Below are 18,256 nucleotides of genomic sequence, written 5' to 3'. Positions count from 1 at the left end.
CAGAATATTATCCCACCACATTATTGGCCAACTGTACAAATCCTTTTGTGAAATGCCTGTTCTTGTTCTTTGCTCATGCCAACTACTTTCAGTTTTCCCAAAGCATCATACTCTCTTGTACTTCTGAATGTCTGTGTGCATACTTTTTCTTCTGGTTAACTCCTGCTTCAATTCTATGCATTATCACAGTTCTTTCTATTTCCCTCTAAAATAACATACATCATCCTATTAGTAACTGTATATTTATTTCTTTGTGTGAAGTGTAGGCAATAAAACTTGCTAAAACAATTATCTTTCTCACTGAAATTCTATATTCCTTGAAGGTTAGAACTGAGTCATAGGCTTTTTTAAAAATCCTGAACATGTTCTAAAACCGATTTAGAAATGTAAAAATAGTTTAAACTCTTGGTGAATACACAAGTAAAACGAGGATAAATAAGCAGTAATGGTTTAATGTGCAGGCTCTAGAATCAGAAAGAATTGAGTGAAACTGGAATTTGTTATTTACTAGCTATATGACTTCAAGTAAGTTATTGATCCTCTTAAAGCTCAGTTTTGTCATCTAACTAACAGGGAGCATGCTAACGACTTGATAAGGAGTTGCTGTAAAGCACTTAGCAAGCAAACAACCAATGCAGGTGATTATTATTCATAAGCCTTCTTAGGAGAACAGAAAGGCTGACGAGTTCACCACCTTCTACTTTGCTGACACTTCATGGACAGCATTGCAAATTACTTACATCAGGTAATTTATGCTGGAGAAGCAAACACAAGTGATTAATATCATTGACTGAATAGTGGAAAGGATTGATCATTTTGCTACTCTATGTGTTAGGCTGGTAAAAATGCTGTATTCTGTGAGCTGGTCCACGATCAAGTTTTTGAGTTGACGTGTTACTCTTTAGGAGGTGGGTGTTGCATGAAGTTAAGGCAGGAGCTGTGACTGCAGATGTTGCAGAGGCCAAGCAGCCACTGCTAATGAATGAAGCAGGCAAATGTGAAAGGGTCAGGAGGGACAGGGATGGTGGCAAATAGGAGAGTCCCGCCCTCCCAGGGGGCAGCTGCTACTGAGCTCCGGCTTTGACGATGCAGGAACGCAGATCCAGCCACATCTTCCAAGTTTTCAGGTTGGAAATCTAGAGTTTCTTTTTCATGAGGTTTCCTAATTTCTAGAAGTTGACAGCTAATTCAGGCATTGTTTTAAAACACTGTACAGGCCAAAAAAACCACGTCTGCAGGCCAGAGCTGTTTCACGGGTCACCGGCTCGTGACCTTTGATTCAAGATATCATTAACATTTTCAAGAAGCACATAGAAATATGGCAATTTTAGAGTTTAAAAGATCATAAAACATTCCAGCAACTTTGTCCAATGTCATGTGAACTACTTTTAATACCCCATCTAGTCAATTTGCATTAAACATAGGTTAATTTTTCTAAAAAGCTCACACAGTATATTTTAACTCCTTTCATCCTTCAGCAAATTCAGCACTGAGGTTCAGCTGGATCTGTTTTCAATCTTGACCTCCTGTGGAAACAGCCCAGGGAGTTCCTAAGTAAACTGCATTCTCCTAACAGGCCTCTGCATGCTATTAGCTGGAGAAAGCCCTGTAGCTCAACAGGCAGATGGCAGTAAGAAATTAACTTGAACTTCAGCAAGGCTGAGGTTTCCATGGGAACAGAGGAAGCAGCCATCCTGCCTGGCATTTGAACTGAATAGGAAACAGGCTCCCATCAGCATAGTTTAGCAATGGCTGCACTATTCCACCCCTCTCCCCGTATGTGTTCAGTTTTCCCTCCTAAAGTGCTTTAACTTTAGTTAATCACATGGTAATAAACGATTATCAGGTACATGCTTAAATAGGTTAAAGTGTCTGTGAGTATCAGACACAGAGAGAAAGTGTAAGCATCTAATTGCTGAAATCTGAAAATCATTAATAAGCTTTTGCTGTCCCCATCACAAAAACTATGTTCTTTACTAAATGAGCTCATGACATGCAGAAATCCTTGTTTTAATCTTTGTTTGCTAGAAAGAATAGACATTCAAATAGGTTTTACTTTTCTTTCAATGTGATTTTATTTCAGGAATAAAACATATCATTAATATGTATTTTGTTTGAACTTCTAGGCACTCAATCCACATGTGAGGAATAGGCGATTCTGGAGAGTACTATGCCCCTCCAGATTAATGATTGCAGAGGGTTTGTCTAGCTTGTGTTCATCTCTCATGTGGAGGCGGATTAACCGGTGAGCTAAGGAGGTTGAAGCTTCATGTCCCCTCGCTTGCACTGGCCTCTGCCAAGGCCCTGGTGAGTCTTCAGAATGTTCACATGGTCGTGTATTTTTGTAATGTTTGTAAAAGGTATTTTAACTGCCATGGTTAAGACGGCTGTCTCTTTCCACTCAGACTTCTCCTCCATCACAATTCCCCTCCTGTTGAGCGGTGACAAAACGGCTGCAGGTGTTTTTGGAGTCTGGGTAAGCGGAAGTTGAGTTGGGGATACAGTAAGTACGGATTTAGTAGGATATATTTATATGGGTCACAGTCTTTTTTTTTTTTTTAAGATTTTATTTTTCCTTTTTCTCCACAAAGCCCCCTGGTACATAGTTCTATATTTTCAGCTGTGGGTCCTTCTAGTTGTGGCATGTAGGATGCCGCCTCAGTGTAGCCCACTGAGCAGTGCCACGTCCATGCCCAGGATTCAAACCAGCGAAACCCTGGGCCGCTGAAGCGGAATGGGAGAACTTAACCACTCAGCCATGGGGCTGGCCCTGGGTCACAGTTTTGTATTTGGGTATGTTATTGCCAGTTGTCCTGGCATAGGAATAACTTCTAGTAACATTCCTACTCTGCACTATGCCGATTCATCAGCACAGTGACGCAAAGGTGTTGGATCAGAGACTGGATTAAGATATGATCATGTCCTGTGGTGCCTGGTACCCTGGGATGTGGGTGTGGGGTAGAAACATGATTGCAGTGGAGCCAGGAGCTAGTCTGTGGAAAAGTCTTTCCATCATCAGACATGTAAAATAATAAATGGCGGATTTGGTTCTCAGTGAGTTCTAAAGTTCTAGTCTATCAGAAACAGTCTTGATAATGCAGTGTATACCATCATAAATACACTGTACATTTTTTATGGGAATTGTATACTACAAAATTAATCAGAATTCCTATGATCAAGCTTCCAACTGAATTAACATGAAATACTGATGACAAAGGTAACATAAAACTCAACACACAACTATCGCAGGAACATTGATGACAAAATGGTTAATGTGAACCGTCAGTTCAAAGAGCATTAAGATTGGTCATGACCACAGTAACAGTGAATTAAAGGAAACTTGAAAACCCTGAAATCTTATAACTCATATAAAAAACTTGATAGAGGTATTCTTAAATTTGATAACAATCTTTTTTTGTTTTTAGGAAGATTAGCTCTGGGCTAACATCTGCTGCCAATCCTCCTCTTTTTGCTGAGGAAGACTGGCCCTGAGCTAACATCCATGCCCATCTTCCTCTACTTTGTATGTGGGACGCCTGCCACAGCATGGCTTGACAAGTGGTGCCGTGTACACACCCCAGATCTGAACTGGTGGACCCCGGGCCGCCGAAGCAGAACATGTGAACTGAACCGCTGTGCCACTGGGCCAGCCCCTGATAACAATCTTTAAAATTTACATCACGTTATCAACAATGAACTATGGACTGAAAGAAACTTTCTGAACTATCAGTAACAAAAATCCATGTTTTAATATTGCCATGTGCCAGCAACTCCTCACATTGTTAGTGATAAAATTCTCCTCTCCCACAAAATCTTCTGTTGGTCTAAGATCAGAACAACTGCTATGGGTACTGTTGAGTTTTTATAACACAACATATGTATAAGGTTCACATTAGTCCATTTTTCATTACTCTTCTTTTAATAATCATTATATTCCTCATGGGAGTTATCTTTGATAAACTCCCAGTTATACAGTCAACCTCAGACACACATTGATGTAGCTACACATGTTTTGCTGAGAATAAATTCTTAGTGGATCAGAATCATTCCAGTTTGCTTCAAATACAAATGTGTCTCTAACTCCTGTGATAAGATACACTTTGCATTTAAACAGTAGCTTCTAAATAAACAATGATAGCACTGTGATTGTAAAAATGGAGAAATAGGACTTGAATTACTTCAATGCTGCTATTCCTTTTTTTTCTTTTTGCTGAGGGAGTCTGTCCCTGACCTACTGTCTGTTGCCAATCTTCCTCTTTTTTTTTCCTCCCCAAAGCCCCAGGACATAGTTGTATGTCCTAGTTGTAAGTTGTTCTAGTTCTTCTGTGTGGGGTGCTGCCACAGCATGGCCTGATGAACGGTATGCAGGTCTGCGCCCAGGATCTGAACGGGTGAACCCTGGCTGCTGAAGAGTGCATGAACTCAACCACTATGCCAGTGGGCTGGCCCCAGTGCTGTTATTCTTAATGCAAATTAACCTCTGAACTTTGAAGACTTTACTTTTTGGAATAAATTTTTCATGTATTTTATTCCTTGTTTTAAAGAATATTAAGGTAACTGAAAATATTAATCCATTGCTTTTGTCCTTTTTGTACTGTAATGTATATTGTGATTTTTATTATTTTATTTTTTCCTGTTATGAATATATAAAGTCTAATAAAGGAAAATTTCAGTGAAAAAAACCCAAACCAAATGTCAGTTTACCATGCTAGAGACAAGACTGAATAATCTCTCTTTCTCTTCTTTCTATAGAAAATGATTATACAAAATGCTGTCACGTGAAGAGGTAATCAAAGATGATGCAGTCCAAAAAAGGTAGTAAGAAAGCCTTATAGAGATGTGTTAGGTAGTTAATTAACAAAAATAATTTCATGATTTTTCCAGATTTTTTAATGGCTGTGGTATTTGACAGCTTCTTAAAATTTGTAATTTGTTTTATTTCTTTTATCATTCTAAATAAATATTGCCTTTCAAACCCAATTTTTGTATTTTTAATTTATAAAAGGTTCATGACCAGCAAAACCCAGATCTACCCTTGCCCTTATTCCTATTATAACAGCAAAGTCAGTTTTTTTTTTTTTTAAGGTAGAATTTACAGCCTGTAAAATGAACAAATCTTAAATGTATAGCTCATTGAATTTTTACCTATTTACATAACTGAATAACCACCACCCACAAAGATGCAAAACATCTCCATCATCCCAGAAGAAAAAAATTTAAAATTTCTAATATACTCAGGTTTAAGAAGTTAATATACCCACAAAACAAGAATACGATTCTCAAAGAACACAAGATACTCAAGAAAAAATGATAAAGAACACAAGCAAATTCTTAGAGATAAAATTATAGTTACTAAAACTAAAAATTCAATAGAAAGATTAGAAAATAAGTTTAAGGAAGTCACCAAGAATGTCAAGCAGAAAGGCAAAGAAATGGAAAATATGAAAGAAAAGATGAGACATAGAGGGCTGCCAAGAGGAGCAACTCCAACAAATAGGAGTCCTAGTAGAAAGAAAATGGAAGGGAGGAAACTTTGAAAGAAATAAGAATTTTTAGACTTGAAGAATGATATGACTCTTCAGACTCTGTGGGGTTACTCAGTACCCAGAAAAATCAATAGTTCGGAAGCGTTATCTCAGTATAATTTTTACTTGCTTTTCTCTAATGAAATCTTAAAATTTCATGGAACAAACGCAATTGAAAAATTAAAAACGAATATGTTAGAAGTGTATTTGACCTCACTATAGATCGATTCAAACGATTTGCTCTAGATTACATTTGGCCATTGTCATTCGTTCATTCATTCCTCCATTCTGTACTTAGGGCTAAGCTAGGACAGTGCCAGTCTCAAAGAAAAGGACTGATTCCTACCATACATCCTACCAAAGCACAGTATTGTATGTGCTATGGTAGAAATATAAAGAATCGGCTATCTCAGTGTTTCTCATCATCATTAAATAATGTCTCTTTTTAACAAATATAATACTTTATTCTGGACTCATTATGCTTTCTTAATCTAATGATTCATATATTTCATTAATTCTAAAAAAGTCTAGCCATTATCTTTTGAAATATTGCCTCTCCTTATTTTCTCCATTCTCTCCTTGTATAATTCCTAGAAATATTATTTGTGGGATAGTCATATTCTCATAATCTCTATTTAATATTGTTTTCTATTTTCTTGTGCTTCATTCCATTAACTTCCAAAGATCTATCTTCCAGTTAAAAAATTCTCTCTTCACTTGGGTCTAATCTGTGCTTTAACCCATCCTTTGAGTTTTTAATTTATGATTACACTTTTCTAGTTCTTTTCACACTCTTTCATACCTGTGTGTCTTTTTTAATGTATTTTATTTTCTTCTGTTTTTTGATTTATCCTATGTCTTTAATCATTTATTTTATAACCCTTATCTGATAGCTATATTAAATAAATTCTGAGGAGCCTAATTTGGTTCTTTGTTGTGTCTCTTTAATTTTGTTTATGTTGCATGGTTTTTGCCTGAATTCTGTACTTTTGGATTGTAAGCCCATCTTGAGCAGGGTTTGTCTTGAGAGCCCTGTAAAGCTTGGAGGGAGGGCATATCTTCAAAAGAGATTTTATGTTTGCTTCTTCTAGGTACCCAAGAGCACCTAAACTAAATTAAATTCTAAGTTAATTTCTTAGCTTGGGGGAGTCCTAGATGGTGTGTATGTTGTCCACAAAGAGGACTAGGCTTTTGTTTACACATTCTCAAGGGCGGTTCACCTATGCCCTCTCACCTGGAGCTGAGGTCAAGACAAGGAAGCTTCCTAATTGTCTCCTTTTGTGATGATGGTAGAATATTTTCTGGTCCATTCTCTCTCTGATGGAGGAAACTTTGTGCGTGTGTGTGTGTGTGTGTGTGTGTGTGTGTGTGTTGCTGCTCAGTTCCAATTCTTCACATGACACAGGCCTGGTGCCTCAACTTTAGTATTAAAACCCTAGCACTAGATTTCTGAGTCTAGCAGCCACTGTTCACCATGTCTCTCCATATTGCTGCAAGGGTCAATTCAATAGAAATTCTGTTCTGGTTTTATGTTTCTTCTCCATTTTTCCTCCTGGAGAATTTCTGTTAATTTCTTTTAAGCTCAGCTATTCACATAAAGAATATTTTTTATATTTTGTGTGGCATTTATAGGAGTTTTATAGCAGCAAAGTTATTTATTATGTCATAGTCTGGGAGATTAAAATTATTATTCACATTATTTTTAAATGGCTTTAAAAATCAAAGCAATGATGAATGCAGAGTATTTTTCAAAACCTCCCTAAAGATTCTCATACCTAGTTTGCTTTGTTGAGAATCACTATATGATGGGAACACAGAAGAAGAAGTGACTAATTTTGACTTTGTTGCTAAGGAAGTCACCAGAAAGTAACATTTAAGTCAGATCTTGGAGCATGAGATATTTAGTACATTTATTTACCACCAACCAAAGTCTTCAGAGTACTATACATAATGAAATTTAGAGTTAGTCTTTGTCTAATTGATTTACCTCATTTCATATATTAACAGATATACATATTTTAATACATAATGTCATCAAAGTTATTATTAACTACTAATTTCTAAGTGCCAAGCAAGGAAACAGGTGTTTTATCAATAAAATGGATACTCCTAGAGGTTAAATAACATTTTCATTCATGTAACATAATGAGTGACAGGGCTGGATTCAAACCTGAAGTGTGGCACCCATGAAATGCACCCTTCACAGAGCCTAACTGATCAAGGGTCCCAGCTGTTGTGCTCTGAAGTCCATTGCCATGTTTTCATCGAGCCGTGCTTCCCACTGGGCTGCTCCCAGCCAGTGACTAAATACGACAGGGATACTAAGGCAGGCTTCTTCCTGGGAGACCCAGGACTCTTCTGGCAGCTGACTTCGGCTGTCTTTGACCGCCTGATGGTCTTGCTGAACCTTCCTTTTACTGAAAGGCAGCCTATGATGACGCTTCTACACCACATTCTTTCCCTCTCAGGATTCCAGGTCAGACTTGCACTGTGCTCTGATTGCTTGCCCAGCATTTTCTCTCATAGTTATTTCCCTAATAAAATCCTTGCATCTTGGTGTCTGCTTCTCAGAAGACCCAGACTTTCACACTAAGTTTCTCTGACCTCAAAACCCATGATTTACAAAAAATAACTAAAAACAGACTAAAGATCTAAAGAGTGACAACTGTAAAACTGTTAGAAGAAAACACAGGCATAAATCTTCATGACCCTGGATTAGGCAATGCTTTCTTAGATACGAGACCAAAAACACAAGCAACAAAAGAAAAAAACAGATACGTTAGACTTCACCAAATTAAAAACTTTTGTGCTTCAAAGGACAGCATCAAGAAAGTGAAAAATCGACACATAGAATGGGAGAAAATACTGGCAAATCATATACCTGATAAGGGACCCACCTAGAATATATAAGGAACTCTTATAACTCAATGATAAAAAGAGAAATGACTCAACTGAAAAATGGACAAAGATCTGGGGGCTGGCCCCGTGGCCGAGTAGTTAAGTTCGCGTGCTCCACTGCAAGCGGCCCAGTGTTTCGTTAGTTTGAATCCTGGGCGCGGACATGGCACTGCTCATCAAACCACGCTGAGGCAGCATCCCACATGCCACAACTAGAAGGACCCACAATGAAGAATATACAACTATGTACTGGGGGGCTTTGGGGAGAAAAAGGAAAAAATAAAATCTTTAAAAAAAAATGGACAAAGATCTGAATAGACATTTCTCCCAAGAAGATGTACAAATGGCCAATATGTACATGAAAAGATGCTCAACATCATTAGTCCCTCAGGGAAATGCAAATTAAAACCACAATGAGATGCCACTTCACACCCACTAGGACAGCTATAATCAAAAAAGTCGGAAAATAACAGATGTTAGCAAGGAGGTAGAGAAACTGGAACCCTTTTACACTGCTGATGGGAATGTAAAATGCTGAGCCACTTTGGAAAATAGTCTTGTAGTTTATCAAAAGATTTAAACAAAGAGTTATCCTATGACCCAGCAATTCCACTTCTTGGCATATACCCAAGAGAAATGAAAACATATGTCCACAAAAAAACTTGTACATGAATGTTTATAGAAGCATTATTCATAATAACCAAAAAGTGGAAACAACCCAAATGTCCATCAACTGATGAAGAGATATACAAAATGTGGTATAGCCATGCAATGGCATATTATTCGTCTATAAAAAGCAATGAAGTGCTGATGCATGCTACAATATGGATGAACCTTGAAGATATGCTGAGTGAAAGAAGCTACACACAAAGGATCACATATTATATGATTCCATTTATCTGAAATGTCTAGAACAGGCAAATTAATAGAGACAGAAAGTAGAATAGTGGTTGCCAGGGTTTGGGGGTATGGGGGGTTCAGGCATGGTGGCTAAAGAGTATGGGGTTTCTTTTCGGAGAGATGAAAATGTCCCCAAATTGTGGTGACAGTTGCATAAGTCTATGAATATATTAAAAAACATTGAACTGTATACTTTAAATGGGTGGTTGTATGCTATATGAATGATACCTTGATAAATCTGTTAGAAATAAAATCTATGCTCTTCGAATACACTATATCCCTCATTTGGCATTTATCATAGAGTGCCTTGTCTTACAGCTATTTTTTCCAATCAAAATGTTGCTTCATATCCCCTAAATAGTGATGATTTCTGAATTGCGAGGTTTCTTCTAGATTTTTTCTTCATTATATTTTTCAAATTTTATCCAGTGAATATATATTACTTTTATATTTGAAAACTACATTATACAAAAATGAAAATGTCATTTCACTAACAGAATTATTAGCTCCTACAGGGAAGAGTCTGTGTCCCTTTGTGGATTCTTCCGATGGGAGTACAGTCTCTCACACACAGTAGGTGCTTCACAATGATTTATAAAGATTATTGATGATGGCACTAGGTTTGAATTCTATTATGGTTGTATGCATTTGGGTCTTTGGTACCTACGTGAATTTGTTATTGGTAATCAAGTTCAGGAAAAGCAGATGTTACTTTGTGATTATAAACCTTAAAAGACATAAAAAGTATTTTCACAGAAGGGAAAAAGCTTGTTTTAGTTTGAATGTCAGTTTTGATAGCAGATATTTTAGAGATAGGTAGATTTCATTCTTAACACTCATTTTTAAATGGATTCATATATGTCATTCAGGTCAGTGGCTTCCCCTCCTCCTAGTTACTCCATGCAGTGGAACCTGCCCAAAGCGGCATCTCGTGTTAGTGTGCTAGCGTCATTTTGTGAATTATTTATTTTGCCATGTTTCTTCATGGAGACAAGGTCATTTTATGACTCTATTTTATTAGCTCTTTCCCTCTGCTTGCCTTCTTTGCTCTTCTTTGTAACAGCTCCTCCTTCCCTCCTTTCCGGAAGGCAGGATGGAAGGGACGGTCAACTGGCTTGTACTGAGCACTATTTGCCAGGCCCAGCTTTGGTCCTTGGACATTCAGAAACCCGGTTTGCTCCTTACAACGATCCTGCTGGGTGGCCATTTCAACCTCATCTGAGATGAGGAAACTGAGGCACAAATTGCAAGCGGCAGCGTCTGGCCCAGGACTGGGAAGCAACTTGGTGTGCGGTGAAGAGCAGCTCTGGTGCCAGGCTGGCTCAGCTTAAGTCAGGGCTTCACTGCTCACCAGCTGTGTGGCAGCCCTCTCTGTCTCCAGGTTTCTTCATAGGGATGATAAGAGTCTGTCCTACAGCGTTGGAATGAGCTAGTCAATTATTTGTAATGCACTTAGAATAGTGCCTGGCACAACGCAAGTGCCATATAAGTGTTTCCAAAGTAAATAAACCAAAGTCAGTCTGACTCCAAAGCTGGTAGTGGTGGAATTTCAGGCTTGCTTTTTGTTCCATCCCCCTATTAAAAACAGCAGAATTGGACAAAGAGTAAACTTGGATTCTTAACAGGGAACTGAGACTTAACTACTGAGGAACACAGGGACTTCCTGCTCTTTTTGACTCCTCTCGCCAGCAGCCACTCTAAATCCATTTGCTTTAAGTTAGATGAGTATTGAGCTATGATGTACCCAGCTTTGGGCTCACCCCGGATGTCCATGCAGCAAATCCTGGCGGCAATCTGGCATACCCCCTGGAGTTCTGGGCTGCCTCTCCCATGCTCTTCTTCCCACTGGCTGCTTTCCTCACCACTGCAGTCCTGCTTGCCTTCTGTGGGTTCCTTGACCTCCACGAAGCTCCTTCCTACTTCAGGGCCTTTGCACTCATCTGGAAATGTTTCTCCAGATTGTTGCAGGGTTAACATCTCTCCCATTCATGTCACCTCACCACATCATCTTGTCAGAAAAACCTTCCTGGATCATCAGTTGGGCTCTCGTGCAAAACAGAAGACATGCTCAAATCAGCGTGCTGAGAATTTATCAAGAGACCATTAGGAGGAAGTGGGCAGGGTGAGGAAACCAGAATGGGATGGGGAAGCCTGTAATACCACCCAGACTGGGGAAATTGGGTGGGACAAGGGGAAGCAGGGAACCTTCGGGGAACCCAAGGAGAGGCCCCAGACAGAGCTGCAGCCCTCAGCAGGGTGGTGCCGCCAATCCCCTAGACTTTTGCAGTAAGGGGCATCATAAACACCCCTCTCCCCTCTCCTCCACACCCTGACTTCCTGCCTCCCTCCCACTAATGGAAGCTGGACACAGGCCAGCCTTCCAGGTGAAGGGGGAAGTGGGTTAACCAGCACTCTCTTCCCAAGTCGTCTTCCCTTCTTTTATCTTTCTTATATTTATCATTCTCTAAAATTATCTTCGGTTTACATGTTTGCCTGCCCCGCCCCCCTATTTATTTTGAGGACTAGGGCTTCCAGATGTTTTCTTTTTTTCCTTCTTTTTTCATCTCTGGGGCCCCATCGCGCACCTACCCCATTGCCTGACGCATAGTAGGTGCACGATAAATATGGGTTAAATGGATCAACAGACTGGGACACAGGCAGCTTGTCTGGAAAGAAAAAGCCTTCGAAGGGTCGTTTTTCTTACAAAAAGGTCAGGGGACTGAACAGTCCCTGGCGCCGGGGTCAGAGAGCTGTCCCTCTTGACCCCGCTTCTGCGGCCCGGAGGGACTGCAGGTGCGGCGCGGCCACTGTCGGCGCGTCCCCCCGCCCCGCTGCGGCAGCGCCTGCTCCCCGCGGACGTGTGCGCCCGGCTCGGCGCGCGTCTCCCAGGTGCGGCCCGACCTCGGGACGTGCGGGGCGGGCGGCCGAGTCCCTCTCCTGGTCCCGTCGCGGGCAGGGAGGGAGACACCCAGTGCTCACTCTCGGTTATTTTTAGTCGGTAGCTGACAACCCTCCCCCCACCCCGAGAGGGGGCGGGGCGGCCCGGGAAGGTGGCGGAGAGGGAGCTCCCGGCGCCTCCGCGCTCGCTCCCGCCGGGGACTCACGGCGCGGCCGAGGCGGGGCGGCGCCCTCCGGCAGCGAGCGCGGCTCTCCTCCGGGACCTGCGCCGGCGCGGGAGGGGCGCGCGGGGAGGGCAGAGCGCGCGGGCGGGAAGGGGCGGGGAGCGCGCTCCTGCGGCGGCGGCGGCGGCGGCGGCGGCGGCTGTCCTCATCCCGGCGGCCCAGCGCTCGAGTGGACGCGGGGCTTCGCAAATGGCTTGTCCCGCTCTCGGTCTGGAAGCTCTTCAGCCCCTGCAGCCCGAACCGCCCCCCGAGCCCGCCTTCTCCGAGGCGCAGAAGTGGATCGAGGTAGGTGCCCGCGGCTGGCGGGCGGCCTTGCAGGGGCGCCCGGAGCCACCGACCCGCACACACACGAACGACAGGTCCAGCCTCGCCTCCCCCCCCCCCCATTTTCTTTTGCCAGCTGCTCGTGGTCACCCGCAAGGGCCTCGAGCGAGCTGCGATCCCTTGGCGCTTTGGCACTGGAGTCTCAGGCGAGGGTTGGCGCGAATGGGGGACACTGCAGTCTAGCTGTGCGTGTCGGGGTAGGAAGCGGTGCCCTGCGCCTCCATCCCTCCTGCCCGCCAGCAGCGCAAATCTCAGCTCCCGCCGCTTCCAGGCGCTGCCAAGGAAAGCGCAGTGCGAGCAGACGCGCCGCAAAGGCGCAGGAAGCGCGAGCCCCCGGAGTCCTTGAGGACGCCGCATTTCGGGGGTCCTGCTCCTGGTTCTCCCTTCCGCCTCTTGACCCCCCACCCCGCCCTTCTGGAGCGGAGTTGGCAGTGGCTCCACGGAAGCGCATCCCCCCGGAGCCTCCGGCTGTATTCCTGGCACCAGGTCAGGTGTGAGGCTGGCACGGCGCACCAGGCCGGGGAGCCTGCAAGACCCACCGGCGAGCGCGCTGTCCGCATAGACGTTGCCGAGCCATTGGCAGCCCCTGCTCCATCCCAGAGGCAGCGGGACGGGCTCCCAGGTGCCGGGTACCGGGTCCCCTTGGCATATTTCACTTCTTAAGTGACTCGGTGGCAGGCCAGGGAAATCACTGGAGTTCTCGGCTCAGTTCAGGAAGCGCTCGCGGAGTGATCCTGATTCTCGATGCCTATCTGTAGATGCACCTTGGGGACTCCTCCTGAAATGATGTGTCTGCGGGGGGTCAGGACACTTGGAGGGCGCGACGAGGGAAAGGTGACCCCTCCCCTAGGATCCGTGCAGTGAGCTTCGCTCGGCCTGAGGCTTAGCGTAAGGCGAATTTGACCCTCTTTGCCTCAGGGACAGGCAGCCCTCCTTGCCTGGTAGTTCGAAGGAAGAAATGTACCGCTAAGTCATGACCCAGCAATGATGAAGCCTGTTAGTACTCAGATTGTCACCTAGTGCCACCCTCCTGTGGCACCGCAGATCTCAAGGTGCTGCTGGAGTAACAGAGCTGCGATAGTACAGATTTAAGCCTGCCGAATCGCCTGCGGAAACCTCGCTCACTCAGTGCAGCTCTAATGCTCCACAGAGGCCTGCACCTTACAGGGCTAACCTCTTTGCTGCAAGCAAGAGTGTTAGGCAGAGTTTAGAAACATTTATTTAAAAATAGGGTTAAAGAAACAAAAGAGTAAGCTCCAGGCTCTATTGCTAAAAACTCCAGTCATGTCTCTCATAATTTGATAGCTCATGACCAGATGAGAAAAAGAACTTGACTTTTTATTTTTGATATGTGTCTGGAAGGGCCTGGGGTGTGACAGGTGCTCTCTGGGCTGCATACTGAGGCTCACAGGACACACAGGAGGTATTTGTAGTCACTGGCTTAGTTGAGAGTTGGAGAGCTGTATTTTTTATGTTCTTGAACTTTAAAATTCTCAGGAGAGATTTTGGATGTGGATGGTGGTGAGGGGAGGATATAAGAGCAGAACAATCTTACAATTAATGAAGGCAGGTGGTTTGTTCCCAATTTCCTAAATGGTGAGTAACACTGACATACTCTGCCTTAAAAAAAATATTGTGGTATAAGTTACATACTGGAAAGTGCACAAATCTTAAGCGCACACCTCCCTGAATTTTGACGTATGTATATACTACTGTCACTCCCACCTAGATCAAGATTCGAAACATATACTCCAGCCCAGAAGATCATAGTCTGCTTTTAAGTGGTGGTATATTTCAGTCTAAATACTGTGCAATACACAAGATCAGCTTTTGTCCTGGTTACACAGGTTTAAAAAGAAGAAGGGCTTCCTTAAGAAAGTAGAGCCCCATTAGACCCTCTGGACAGTTTGTCATTATTCTTGATACCTTGCCACATGCGCCAGTTTGAGAATGTGAAAGCCATCATGGGGTGTGCGGGGCTTTAGGACTAGGCAGCCTTGGCGCTCTGCTCTGCGTGTGCATTATTGAAGCGGCCTATCTCCTTTCAATTTCGGGAGTTGGGTTTCACGGAAAGGAGAGCTTCCCCTCCCAGGCTGTCTAAAAAGGTATTTGCTCCAGGGAGAGAGGGAGACCTCCCCCCTTCCTTCCTGGAGGTTCCTCTTGAAATGTAAGTGCCACGTCTGCAAACCGGGGCACCTAGGACCAGTAACAGATGGTTTTGCAGGCAGTTGCCTGGTGAACAGTGATTCCTCAGCTAATATAGCAATAATGTGGTACTTAGTGCGAGCCGAATTCCCGGGGGGATTGTTATCTGGAGACAATTGCATCTCTTTTAGGGGCCCCATTGTCTTCGGCAACATCCTCATTGGTAGGGCTTTGTTTTCCACTTTTGTTCAGTTGGTGATTAAATTTCCCACAGGCCTTTTTTTTTTGAGTCGTCAGGAATTTTACTCTTTCAGAAAAATGTTCCCTTGGGTGCAGCAGGTTAATAAACAAACTTTGCAGCTTGTCTGTCCTCCTCAGTCCTTGGTCTTCCTGGAGTCATGGGTTGGCCAGAAAACGTTCATTCGTCATAAAGGCTCAAGGAACAAGCTCCAGGAGATAACTCGTTAGTGAGGAATTTCTCGCCAGCAGCCTTGGCTACTTGATGACTGTGTTACCGGGCAGGAAATGGTGGCCTGGGAACCGTGCTCTCACCTCAGCCCACCCACAGCTTCTGCCTTGGCTGGCAAAGGTGAAAACCCTATTGGAGGTCACAGACCGTGTGAGAATAGCCGGGCCACACTTCCATGACTTCTTGTAGCTGTAGGAGCAGGCTGCGTGTCTTAATGTGGTTTGGGGAGACTGCTAAAGGAAACAGCAAACTTCAAATATTAACTCTGGCTGCCAGCAGGCGGGGCCCTGACTAACTTCCTTTCGCATTCCTATTCTAGAAGGCCTTCGTAAGCAAACGGCCAGCAAGGACAGCACAGTGGGTGCGAGGGCAGCCTTCGGAGCCTGGCAGCCTAGGTTTGAATCCTGGCTCTATTGCCTTCTATCTGGAAGACCTTGGGCAGGCTGCGTTTCCTCTCCTTTTTATTCTAAATATTTTCTTTGAAAGATGGCTCTAGTTGTTAACAAAAATAACAAAAAGATATTGTTGAAAGTATCTGTAAAACGGGAATACTAATAATAGCTTACCTACCTCTTAGGAGTGCTGTGAGCATTAAATAAGTTAATATGTTTAAACTGCTTGGAATAGTGCCCACTGTCTAGGAAGTGTCATGTAAGTAATAGTATTATTATTACCATTAATATTACTACTGCTGTTACTCTTACTGCTACCATCACCACTACTACCATTATTAATGCTACTGTTATTGCTATTGTTTCTGTTGTTGTTAATAGTAACTAGGACTCATTTTGACAGAAAATCTTCAGAACCCTAAGTTTCTAGTTAAAAAAATATAACTCAGTCACCTAGTGATCTCATTCTACTGTCTCACCTGGGTACCTGGACTAGAAGTTAAGTAGATGCTATGTGTTAATCTAGAGATCAGCGGAAAACCTGTAATATTTACTCATAAAATGATCCTAGTAGTCCAGTAAGGCTTAGAAAATTATTCCTCAACATTATGTTGAATATTTAAGTTCAATGCATAGTCTTTGTTACCAGACTCCAAGCGGAATGCTCAATGCCTCTCCTCTTGCAGACAATCCAATATTAGATCATTATACAAATAGTAATTGTCTGAATATTCATCTCAAATGTAGCAATGCTTTGTTCACTGAAGTTGAGTCAACTCCTGCTAGGAAAAAGAATAAATTCCTCCACTTATTTTCCTTCCTCCTTCCTCCCTTATTTTCTTTCTTTCCCTTTTTTCCCCCCATGATGATATTTATTGAGTTATAAGAGGTCATTAGCAGGTAGACGATTCTGATTTTCTTGGTCCCCTCCCTCCCCTTTGCCTCTCCACCCACAACAATATTTATCTGTTCTGATCTGTAGTTCTTTTTAATGCCAAACACTTTCTGGAGAAACAGATGTCCCTTCGGCTTGGTTTCAGTTGTGATTTGGAGGAGCTTGCCAGGCCTTTAAGGAGGGGTTGGAAATTTCAACCCAACTCAGCCTTCCTTCTCAACTTGAGAAGTTTCTGGACTCCTTTAACTTTAATCATAGCATGCCTGTGGGGCTTGGTGATGAATATAATGTTATTTGTGACCTAATCGATATTTTGCATGAATGGGAACTAGTGCTGGAACGGATCAGTTCATCATTTTGGGTTGTTTCCCCCTGCCCACATAGAATTGTTTTCTTATTCAACCGGGACCTGATTTTGAAGAGTAAAAGCACCGAGGGTACCTTAGCTCTCCAAGACTGAAAGATGTTGTATTGTTTGGCAGTAGGAAAATTAATGTGTAGTCTTTGAGGGAATCCAGTATTTAGTGGCCAGTAACTTATGACATTTGTGACGTAATGACGAGTGAACATATGCCATAAGTTATGTAGTCATTCTAGTTCTCCGCCTCTGTAGGGACTTGATGACTCTTATTATCTTTTTACTACAACAAAGATTTAACTTCGCATGTGGTTCTCCATCTCTGCCTGGAGAGCTGAGGAAGAGGAAGAAAAACTTCTGGCTAGATCAAGAAAGGAGTAGTGGTCTGAATGGATATGTAAATCAGAGCAGGCAGCATCTTTCTCACAATGACATTTAAATAGTCTGGCTTGTTTGTATACAAGGGCTGCTATGACACAATGCTGTCACGTGGTAGGAGAACAGAGAGGTCCCACAGATTTGGGGAAAGGGGAAGTGGAATGGGAGGTGGAGCTGGCACTTTCTTGCCCTAGCATCTCCCTGGAAACCGAGTTTGCATCAAGCAGGCTCCAAATGGCCAGACTGAGCTCTGGTCACCAAGAAGAGGTAGGGTGGAGCATGCGTTACCAGCAACTGGATCTTTTGGCCCCCTGCTCTCCGCCGATGGATGACAATGGAGCCATGATGCAGACATCTGGCCGTGATTCTGTGGGTGGCAGTCAGTGCTAGGTGGGACCAGGCAGCTCCTGGAAATTGGCCTGGCAGCTTTTCTTTTTGTTTTGGACCCTTCTGAAACTTAAAAGTGTCATAGTTAGGGATAACATGACAATAAGAGTGACGGTAATGAAATTGATGCTTGTGGTGATAAAAGTTGATATTTATTGAGTGCTTACTATATGCCAGACACTGGGCTAAAAAGTCTGTGTATGCATTAACCCCTTATAAGTAAGTACTATTATTATTCCCATTTACAGATGAGAAAATTGAAGCTCTGAGCAATTAAATATCTTTCCCAAAGTCGTAAGTAAGTGGCAGAACTAGGACTTTAATCCAAAGCATCCTTTCTTAACTTCTACGAATATGTATATCCAGATATCCAAAATTTATGGTTGAGGAAATTGGGGCTTCTAGGACTTAGGAGACTTGTCTAGGGTCACCTAGCCGGTAAGTACTTGTTAGTGTCAGGATT

General features: G+C 42.9%; 1 protein-coding gene across 2 annotated transcripts in view; it reads left to right on the top strand.

The window, feature by feature from the left end:
• The first annotated feature begins 12,332 nt into the window (after positions 1–12,332).
• Positions 12,333–18,256, top strand: part of LOC124237075 (LIM and calponin homology domains-containing protein 1-like) — a 309,151-nt gene continuing 303,227 nt past the window's right edge. Inside the window, exon 1 of one of the 2 annotated variants that reach the window (XM_046656322.1) lies at positions 12,333–12,730. In XM_046656322.1, coding sequence (XP_046512278.1) covers positions 12,635–12,730 — 96 coding nt within the window. In that variant the 5' untranslated portion in view covers positions 12,333–12,634. The remainder of the gene's footprint in view (positions 12,731–18,256) is intronic. The other variant, XM_046656321.1, reaches the window with a different exon arrangement.

Source organism: Equus quagga, chromosome 3, assembly GCF_021613505.1.
Source record: "Equus quagga isolate Etosha38 chromosome 3, UCLA_HA_Equagga_1.0, whole genome shotgun sequence".
In the NCBI taxonomy this organism is placed as follows: Eukaryota; Metazoa; Chordata; class Mammalia; order Perissodactyla; family Equidae; genus Equus; species Equus quagga.
The sequence above is the reverse complement of the archived record's forward strand: the minus strand, read 5'-3'. Positions and strand labels throughout refer to the sequence as shown.